At 35.6% G+C, this 10,951-nt stretch overlaps 3 protein-coding genes across 3 annotated transcripts in view; 2 read left to right on the top strand and 1 right to left on the bottom strand.

The window, feature by feature from the left end:
* Positions 1-3,348, bottom strand: part of LOC106520413 (MHC class II regulatory factor RFX1) — a gene marked incomplete at its 3' end in the record, with an annotated part of 4,606 nt that extends 1,258 nt beyond the window's left edge. Inside the window, 2 exon segments of the mRNA XM_014012505.1 lie at positions 261-641; positions 3,171-3,348. Of these exon segments, the coding sequence (XP_013867959.1) occupies positions 261-621 (361 nt within the window).
* Positions 3,349-6,729: 3,381 nt separating this feature from the next.
* rln3a (relaxin 3a) lies at positions 6,730-8,176 on the top strand. The gene is made up of 2 exons (XM_014012373.1): positions 6,730-6,958; positions 7,474-8,176. The coding sequence occupies exons 1-2, from the start codon at positions 6,799-6,801 to the stop codon at positions 7,761-7,763; spliced, it is 450 nt and encodes a 149-aa protein (XP_013867827.1). The 5' UTR covers positions 6,730-6,798; the 3' UTR covers positions 7,764-8,176.
* Positions 8,177-9,813: 1,637 nt separating this feature from the next.
* il12rb2l (interleukin 12 receptor, beta 2a, like) overlaps positions 9,814-10,951 on the top strand; it is a 14,685-nt gene continuing 13,547 nt past the window's right edge. The window contains exons 1-2 of the mRNA XM_014012503.1: positions 9,814-9,914; positions 10,255-10,347. Coding sequence (XP_013867957.1) covers positions 10,275-10,347 — 73 coding nt within the window. The 5' untranslated portion in view covers positions 9,814-9,914; positions 10,255-10,274. The remainder of the gene's footprint in view (positions 9,915-10,254; positions 10,348-10,951) is intronic.

Below are 10,951 nucleotides of genomic sequence, written 5' to 3'. Positions count from 1 at the left end.
TATATTAAATTTAAGATTATTATGATTAATTCACAGCTACTTTGGGATTAATCATATTAAAAAGATTAATCATTTGACAACCATTATTCAAAAATTACAACAACAAATAAAAAAAATAAAATAAAAGCCTTGTAAATTTTTATTTGTCCACTTCTCAGTCATCCAGGTCACACTAATCCCTAYACTTCTGCGCTAATGTTCAGGTATGAAGCCATGCCTCGCTGTGACTAAAATGTTTTTGTGTGAGTTTCAGCTGTTACCTGTGACAGTAACAACGATGTACTGAGGTGTGCTCTGAGCRTTTCCAGACTGTGTGGGGGAACCCTGGATCTCCGCCGTCACATACTGCGCCTGAGCCGGCGGCGCCTGTGCGGTGGTTTGGGTTTGGCTTGCAGCTGCAGGCTTCGGAGCGATTATGGAGGACGTCTGTTCAGTAGGAGCTGTTTGGCCCGAGGGTGTGACGACAGTGGGAGCAGCCACGGTAGTTTGAATMTCTGCTAAAAACTGAGGGGTGGTTGCAGGGGTGGAAGCAGCGTCAGGCTGTCCTGGTGTCACGGTAACAGCAGCCCCCTGAGTTTGGCCTGTTGGTGGGATCTCCCCTACGTAGGATGAGGTGGCCATTACAAGAACTAATAATCACCCTAGAATAAACACAAGACATCCCTTCTGGTAAACACCACAATTATTTAAATTAGCAACACAGATGGGGTTATCTTTTTAAACTAGAGTTTAGCTACAAAGAAATGCTGAAACAAAGCTACTTGTTAGTGTCACAGGCATAAAATGATACTACTTGCCACATTACGTTTTGAAAGTGAAAGTGTGGATGATCAACAATAAAACTAAACTGTGGGCAAAGAATAGKAGGTAAGTCAACATACTGCTGTGGCAAACCTGTTTGTGATGAAGCCAAACAGCCTGAAGGGGGAGAAACAATTGAAGGGAATAAATACTCTGGTGTCTCATTACCTGTAATGGGATCACACCACCTTTAGCCTTTCAAAGCTGTTAAAGGAGTTGGGAAAATCCCTTACCTCATCAACAGAATACTGTAATTCATCCTGTTTTAAKGCTTTGAAGTGCACTAAATCTTGATATTTTGTTGGTGCTTTGGACGTTTTAATAGKTTTTTGCTAMGATAATAAAATGACAGAGAAAAYRGTTTAAAATCGTTGATCATTAAAGTATACTGATACAGTTTTAAATTGTTTTTCACTGATGCACATGCATGAAACAGGGCACCATGTGCCCATACGGATTCATATATTATTCCAGTATGCAAAGTTATTATTCAACGCTAGCTTTTGGTCCTTTACGCTTGCTTTTCTACTGACTCCCACAAACCCACCTATAAATTTGTTTTATTGATCAAACAAATTTATTTCGAACATGATAGCAGTATAAAATAACAACCTTGAATGCAAGATACACATATTTTGTAGCAACAGTAATCTTAACATGTTCGAAAATGAAGAAGTAAAAAAACATGAACTCCTACCCCATACTATGTTTTCAGATAATACACATTGTAAAAAACCTGAGTATGACTTAGCGGATACTTAAGTTATAACGTTGTAAATCTATATTTACCCTTGTACGATGTTTTAAACTACAATCACTCTTGTGCAGATTTTTTACACATTAAAGGATACATAAACAGATAAATCTAAGGGATCTGAACAATCATCAACTTTAAAGCTAATCAATTTCCATTTTAAAGTTGTCAGATTTTTTTGACATGAGCTCAACACACACATACATATACCTAAATTTTAGGTTGTGATAATGCAGTTGTCGTAATTACTGCAGAGCACAGCTGAAACATGGGTAAATACAGTATGAACACTATTTAGATGAAAAAAATGCACTTTTTATAAATAGGCAATTTAGGCATTAATATATAAAAAAGGGCACACTGCATCACTGACACTGAAGATGGGCATAAGTAACTGTAAAAAGGTCAAYAATCRTATTACAACCATAAGTATCTAAATGTAGCACAGATTAGACTTCCAAAATTACTCAGAAAATATCTAAATTACATTTGTGGATTATGGCAATGACACTTCAGGTAAACATACATGTAAATACCATACCTATGTATATTACAGGTGTGTTAAGGCATTCTAGAGTTTGCATGCTGTGCTCCATGAACCTTTAAAAATCCTCCATGTGGTCTATGACTAAAAACAGCTGCTTGCAAAATGTTACCTATATTGCACTATTTTAATATAATAATGTTTAATAAAAACTCAATGCACATAATGTAGCTGCTACTATTTCAGCCATTTGATATGAACCATAATTATTCAAGGTTTGTTACAATGGAGTTCGTGTGATCTAATRGATGAGGTTTTCAATGACAACAAATTATGTTTATTGACTACATATGTTATTCCGAGCACTTYATACTCAATTTAAAGGTCTATTAGCATAATGAACTTTTTAGACTTAAAAAAATAGTTTTAAATGTATTAAAACTGTCAACATAAATGGTGAACTACCCTTACAGCTGCAGAACGCCCTCCCTGGCCACGCCCCTTTACACGTTAAATGTCCGCAACAACCTGCCACAGCTGTTTCTGCTTTCACTGATTATTATAACACTTTCTCTACCGAATAATAACACAACACATATATGACKTTTAGCTGGACTGTCTCAACCATTTTACTATGACATATCATATAACCACTGTGTTTCGGATAATGGTAAAACCTAGCAAGCTAAAATAAAAAATAATGATAATAAAAAGTCCTTCTTGTACATGCATACATGCCGAAAACACGAGCTATCTTAAAACCGTGGGATTTCAATGCGTTAGCTGGAAACAGCACTGCACAAACGTCGTGACGGTGTCGAGGCAACTTGAAGCTAACTGGTCTCTACAACAACCGCCATTTTGTAGCTTTTGCATTTTGACATCGCCATAACAACGGCCTGCTGCTTGCCTGTGCATCTGTGTCTGCGTCGTCATGGCAGGCGAGCCTCCGTGTCATTCCACGGAGACCGTACTCACAACCACACGGAACACGGTCAACGCTAATCGGACCAAAGGCTACCGTTAGGCTAACACAGGCAGCAGGTTGTGTTATTATGGCCACTGAAACAACAAGGAGGAAAACACAGCACAATTCAGTCAGGCGTTAGAGAATTAAAATGCAATACGTACCTAAAGCTTCACCTCTGGCTCCACGCTGATGAATTATCGTTTTTTAATTCTTTATGGCGGATTCAGTTGTTGTTGTTGATTCTCGTTGCTGGGTTCTGGTCGCCAGGGCTACCGTGGCTATGGCGCTTCGTCCTCACCAGGGCAACTGTTGCTACCCACCCGCTCCCTTTCCTCCCCCTTCTTCACTCTGATTGGCTGAGAGCTGACAAATCCTCTTAAAGGCACAGTGTCCCTAAAACACATTTTACTACAAAGCCTTCCACGCCCATTTGTGTGTTCAGAAACATGGCTGCGGATCATGCAGAGTTGCAAAGTAACTAAGTACAAATACTTTGTTACCAGTGGTGGGCAGCACTAATTTAAAAAGTAGTTCCACTAAAACACTAACTCAAATATTTTGGTCCCCTAATTCTAAAACACTAATGCACTGAAAAAATGGCTAAATCTATTTAATGATAAAGCACTAGTAATACTRTATAATGCAATAATTTTCCAACATATGATTTATTGTATAGAAGTCTGGGGAAATGCATGTAAAACAATCACTAACCCTATTTTTATTTTACAAAAAAGAGCCATAAGAATTATCACAAGAAAGCATTACTATCACCCTTCTAATATATTGTTTCATCAATTAAAATTATTAAAATTTTATGAGTTGGTTGAATATCATGTTCTGCAGGCTATGTATATAGATAATAAAAATGTGTTTCCTTCAAACATCCAATCAACTTTTGTTAAGAGGGAAAGCTGTTATAATTTGAAGGGATTACAAATGTTTGTGAAACCAAAAATCTGAACAAATTTGAAGGACAGAGGCACTTCAGTAAATGGTATTAGACTATGGAATAATCTGGAAAATGATTATAAAAGCATTGGATCAATTAATTCCCTTGAAAAAATTATCAAAGCAAAACTCTTGAAGAAATATGAAATTGTTTAATTTGTATTTTATTTTTGTTTTATTTGGTTTATTATTGTTTGAAATTAATATTTTTTTGTAAATAGGAGCAGATATCATAAGATTTTTTTCTTCTGCTGCTGCCTTTCATTTTTATTTGATTTTCATTGTTTTGTTGTATTTAATGTGTTTTGTTTGTTTTTTATTTTTGACATGGAAAAGTTTTAGCAAAAGCTAATTCTAAAGCTCTAAATGACCCAGTCAACCCATGAACATTCTTCAACAAACAACATGAGTCACATATTGCCACGTTGCTCTCTTATCATTGACATTCCACAGCCGTATTTGAGTTCATTTTTTGTCAATATATTGTCACCTGTTGGATAAGTGACACACAAATGAACAAAATGTGTGACAGTTTTCACCCTCAGCTGTTAACATTAATGTTGATCAATAACATTTATAGACCTCAGTTAGTGCTTCTAAACTTAACCTAAAATTTAGCAAGTGCTAAYCCACTAATAAAATTTAAAATTAGCAAAAACCCTAAAGCACTAATCAGGAAATTAGTTCCCCTATTAGTGCTTTAGGAACTGTGCCCACCACTGTTTGTTACTGTACTTAAGTAGATTTTTGGGGTATCTGTATACTTGAGTAAATATTTTTCAGCCTACTTTTTACTTCTACTTCTTACATTTTCACACAATTATCTGTACTTTCTATTACATTTTTTAAAAAGGCAAGTCGTTATTTTTATTTAATTTTTGCTTGTTTTCATTTCAGCTTGTTATTTTAAAAATAAGTAAATTGTGCCTCCTAAGCAGAGTGAATTTTTTTGTGGTTGAATGAGAAGTATAAATATAAAATTCTGACACTATATTAGTTTGTACACAAACAAATCGTGTCACACTCCAGCAGGACATAATCATTAAAATAAAAGAACTGTTCTTAAGAAGTATTTGTATTTCATGAATTATATTATTATTAAGATAGATTTTCATTTTGGAGAAAAGTTTTGGGTACCTTTGATATATGTATATAAACTGAAACAGATAGACTAGTGCATCCCAAATTTAACATAAATTATTTTAATATGACAGTCATTTCTGCATTTTTTTTTGGGGGGGGGGAGGTCACCTCCTAATAAATGTCATCACGGAACATCTAACTGCTCATTTTAAAGCAATACTTTTTACTATTAATAAGTACAAAAAATAGTAGATACTTTAAAATTTTTACTGAAGTAATATTCCTAAAGGAGACTGTAACTTTTACCAAAGTAATTTTTGGTAAGATACTTGTACTTTTACTCAAGTATCATTTTGTGGTACTTTATACAACACTGGGCAGATGTTATAAGACTTAAAATAATAGACATGTCGTTTTACTGGCATTTTTCTGTAGATAATGAAGAGCAATAAAAACTGTTAAAAATATAATTTCCTACGCGTGTTAACTCTCCTGCTGTTTTTGGGTCAAAATTCCTTGATCCTGAGGCCTCAGGGGTCATTTGACCCAAAGGCATCAGGAGTGATAAGTCATTTTTAATAATTTTAGGGACATGCTGCAACTTTAGTCCAGTCTATTTATTAAAAATAATTTTCTATTTTACATATTTTGTAAACGTTAAGTAAATGTAGTTCATTAAGTTTAAAATATTCCATTTCATTGCCTTTTGTCAGCATGGCAAAAACGAACAAACAAAAAAAACTGAGTCAACTAGTACTTCACAGTATAAAGCACAGAAAGATGATATTCCAATGGCRGTGTGTTAATGAGTGTCAGGGTGACCACCCTCCCAAAATGCCATTTTGTTTGCTTTTTTATCATTGCATTAATTACAGATTCACCATCTCCATTGTAGTTTTTTTAATGAGTGACCTTTGACTGTGTGACTACAGATAAAAATGGGTTTTACATTTTACTGACTCATAATAGGACCTCTGTGTTATCTGCTTTTGAAAATGTCACCGGACCTGTCTCAGGCCTTTCTGTTCACCTTTTGGCAAAGGGCTAACGGGGAAGAYAATTAGCAGAAAAGAAAACCCACACAATCAGGAGAGAATTAAAGATGGCAAAACACATGTAGCTGTAAAYTTTATTAGAGTAAACATTGTCAACAGATGGTCTAACATATTCAGTGTTCAGGCTAAGTTATGTTGTAAATGCATTTGAATGATTTTTGTGTTCATACTTAAAAATCTATTATGGCACTGTGTGATTTTTTTCAGTAGTGTACTGAATGTGAAGTTAATTCAAATTAGAATTATTTTATTAAAAAATAGACAAGATTATTTCTTGAATTTCCAATAAACACAGTCCTTGCCAGTCAAGTTTTGTTGTTATTGTATGTTATGTTTCTAATTGTTTTACTGATGATGATGAATTTTAACTGATCTGCAGAAACATTACATTGAGGAGCACTAAAGGTGACAAATATACATCACAGGCTGACACACAGATCACAGAAGCTCCCATCAAATTTGTGGATTGGGCCACCTTTGGACTGTCTTTTGTTTCCATAAAGGTCTCTCACCGTATCGCTCTTTAGAATCTCTTTCTCTGCTGGAAAAAGGCCTGCATGCATGCGCAATGTGATTGTCGGCCATGCATGGCTCCACACTCCTTTATAAAGCACCTCTGGGTCAGAGTCACGGCTCATGCAAACAGAGAGAATCCTCCCTGATTTTGAATATTTCTACTTTGCTCAATTTGCTTGTKGGAAGCATGTGGAAGGCTGTGGTTCTGGCTGTGTGTCTGATTGTGGCTGAGGCTCAGCCCATGGAGGATCCAGCCTACGGAGTGAAACTCTGCGGCCGAGAGTTCATTCGGGCAGTCATCTTCACTTGTGGAGGCTCACGGTGGAGACGGTCACTCAGGAGTCCAGGTATGACACAATGCGCTATAACTCTGCACCTTCATTTAGTCTTCATGATAGRATTTACTACTTCTGTTATGGTTTTTAAAATTTACTTTCAAACATGATTCCATTCTTGATATTTTTCATCCACTTATATTTAGTTGAAACTGACGTTATATTTAACATTTTGGTTCTCACTTGGACAAAATGTACACYTTTTTGCCCATTTTCATGTAAAGCAAATCTTTGTAGAAAATGGCCTGTTAATTTTTTTATTTATAGAAAATAAATACAAATGATCAATTTTTAACTATGTTTTCTGGAAATGGCTTAGTTCAGATTTAAAATATTTTTTCTTGAATAAAGAGGCTTTGAAGCAGAACATGCAGCTATAAAATCCCTAAAAATCTGAACTCTTTCCAGATTTATGCCGTCTTGAATTCTTTAATAACRCTACAGATAATAAACAAGTGTCTGTTCATTCATGTGTGTTTTCAGAAAGAAGACCAGTGTTTGATTTGCCATTTTTATCTTTTCTCCAGCGGATGTTTTAGAGGATCCATTCAGCTCTAATCAAGATGAGTCTTCAGAGGGTTTGAATTCCAACTTGGCAGTGGAAAGTCTTCTTCAGAGAAACAAGGACCTGAGCTTCACAACAACCAGAAACAACCAGGAGGGAGTGTTCAGCAGGTCTTCGCGTTCGTTCATCACCGATGAGATCCTAGAGGCCCTTCGCAAAGCTGACCGCAAAGGCCGAGATGTTGTGGTGGGTCTGTCCAACGCCTGCTGCAAGTGGGGCTGCAGCAAAAGTGAGATCAGCTCCCTGTGCTGAGGGTTGATRCACAAGATCTGAATGCAGTATTTTTACACTGAAACAACCGTCACACATATGTGCACACGTTTATGTTCATTTCCATTTCTGAAGAACTTGGATCTGTTTTCATGTTTCATTATTAAGTGAGTCTTTGTATGTTTTTATGGCCAAAACATATTTGTTGATTATAGAACAATAACAATAAGTGCTGTTTTATTTCTATTAGTCCTGCTGGTAATGTTRAGAACTTGGTGATGTAAGTAATGTTTACACTATTTATATGCAACTTCATGAATATRCTCATGTTTAAGGTCTAATCTCATTTGTAGTTTTTTCATATGTTGCATTTTTTCCATACACCAGCGAGTGTTTGATGTTAGAAATTCAGATGAGCAACAAAACTGTCATAAAACTAAAATGCCTTACCCACATGCGTATTGCTGTGTCTATTTCTTGCTGTCTCTTACGAAGCTTTACAAATATTATATTCATCACATTTATGTTGGAATATGATTCTTGCTTCGGATGTGARAGATCCTGGGTTTAGATCCTGGACGAGCCCCCAAATATGTTATGGTCTATGTGTCAGGGAAATACTTAAAGGATAGTACATGGAACCCAGGTAATTGCATTGTTTTAAATCTTTTTTAATAGAAATTATAAAGTCTTGCTAGCTGATCAGSTCTGGAAACAGAGGACACATTTATTGAACAAACACTCATTCATAATGACACAGGGGTATGTAACACAAATAATATACTTGAGTTTTGAATTTAAATTTTCAGATCTTATAATAGTGTTGCTGCTCCTGAAAATAATTTGAAATACTTTTACAATAGAAAATATTATCATTAAAATACTACTACAATACTACTTCAAGAAAAATAACTGCAGAAGGCCTAACTGTAATGTCCAGATATCCAGCATGTATGTTCATTTAAAAAATGAAAGGAAAAGTGGATCAGGAGGGCATAAAAACTAGATAAATGAAATATTTATTGTCCAATTCAGATTCACAGTTCTTAAAATTGTGTTCTCTTTACAGGAATGGGTTATTATATCAGAATAGGCTACAATCAGTGGTGGGCTGTCAAGGCCAGCAAAGCCTTCTCTGCTGACCTAAACACAGTCAGAATCACCAGTATACATTTTAGTATATTTTATATTTATTAATAAAAAAATAATATTATTAGGCTATTTTTTATTTTTTAAATATCTGTTCTCTTTGTTTATATCATGGCTGTGCAGCTCCCAGTAGGTTGTATTTATTTAGAGTTTTTATCCAATCATATTTCATCTGTTGCTCGTCTGTTCCCGGGACATTATCAACATTACAGAAAATTAAAGCTTGTGACAAAAATACAACAAAACAGATTCGATTTTCAGTGTTAGCTTCATGGTGATGATAGAAAAGGACTTATTGTTGAAACTGAAACACCATGGACCTGTGTGACAGAGGAACTGAACTCTTCCTGAAAAAAAAGGAGGATTGAGTTTGTAAACAGATAATGTTACGGTGAGTAAAATACATTTTATTTAAATGTTTTATTTAGTTGTCAGTTTATTATGTCCGCATTGATGCTGTTGTTAATGTATCATGTGACACAGCTGTGGCTGCAGTTGGAGAAAACCTGTGTAGCTTCAGGTTCATTCTGGCTTTGTGGGACACCTGTCTGTGGTGCACCTATATGTGTTAGAGCTAAATAATGAGGTGTAGGCTAAATGTTTTAAATGTTTTTGCTTCCAAAAAGCCAGATTTTCTTGTAATCTGTGAATGTGGTTTTGATCTTTCTGTAAATTGTTTTTTTTTCTTTTTTTTAATCTTTTTTTTAATTTGGCATAAGAAACCCAACTCTTGGGAATAGAATAAAAAGAAATGACACTTTCCAGTAATCAAAAGCAACTAATTATTTTTGGGGTTTCAGTTTCATTTTGCATCTTGTAGCTATTTATTTTAACTAAACGTAGCCAGAGAATATGCGTAGGTTACGTCAACACGCTTGGGACGTTTAGGATAGTGCGGTTTCTGCTTTTTATCGCCCCAGGCAGTTTGATGTGACCGCGCTGACGTCACTGGCAATTCCCGACATGGGCGGGTCTACCAGCTGAACAGACTGTGTTGTCGAGTATGTTCGCGTTGTAGGTTGCTCCATGTGTCTTTGCAATGAGGTAAATATACTTCTTCAGTAAATTGTTGAAACAAAATCAAGTCTTTTAGCTTGGACCGTTAAGGTTAATGAATGACACGACTGGTGTATCCGGAATGTCACTCAGTCTGAGTCGGCGCGTGAGTTTACCAAAGTTTTAAGTAAAAGTTTACGTGTTGATTCAGTAGCTTTACATGCTGTTATTTACTGCATAATGGTTCTAAACTAGTGTATACCAGGTTATTTCGGCCATTTAAGTTGGTTTTGTGTAGCATGTGACTGTATAGGTTCGCTACGTGTTTGAGTATTGTTGTTGTTGTTATTTTATTGTTATTATTATTATTATTTTTTTTTTTTTTCAGACACTTGAAGGCCAAATGTGATGGCCACATCTACGACGAGTTGGCTGCTGCCCACCGTAGTGTTCATCTTACCACATTGTTGTGCTTCTTCAGGTAGGCTCATACAAAATAATCACCTATCAGCTCCATTTAGGGAAACAAAAGTTATAACAAACACAATAAACAACTATTTCCGGTACGAATGACAAAACTTCAAGAACCATAATTTGTTGCAGTGACCTAGGGTGAAATGTGCATCGTTAACCAGCAGGTTGAAAATCATTTTTAAACTTGTTCTTTTTGAATAAAAGTGTCTGTTACTGACCCTAAAATGTGTTTCTGCACATGTGTCTTTATCAAAAGGGAAGTGGTCTTCAAGGAAGACTATTGTCTTTCAGAGTGGCTGCTTATTTCCTGGTAATGTCACAGCTAGGCAATCTGCTTTCTTGTAATGTCTCATGTGCAGGTACTGTACGTTACAGACGAGTGCGTAGGCTTATGAGGAATGGGTGACGGGTTTGTGATGAACTTTAAAAAAGAGATTTGTGTTTTTAGAGAGAGTTGGATGAGCATTTGAGTGAATATAGCAAGCTTTTGTTTGGTGTGCTTAAGGACAGTGCACATTTTTATTTATCTGTAGCTCAGTTTTATTAATTTATTTTTGTCTTGTGAATCTACTTGTTTTCTTATTGCTTTGTTTGATTTTGAACTTCTATTT

This window comes from Austrofundulus limnaeus, unplaced genomic scaffold (assembly GCF_001266775.1).
Source record: "Austrofundulus limnaeus strain Quisiro unplaced genomic scaffold, Austrofundulus_limnaeus-1.0 Scaffold91, whole genome shotgun sequence".
NCBI classification, from domain to species: Eukaryota; Metazoa; Chordata; class Actinopteri; order Cyprinodontiformes; family Rivulidae; genus Austrofundulus; species Austrofundulus limnaeus.
This window is presented reverse-complemented; position numbering and strand designations above follow the sequence as displayed.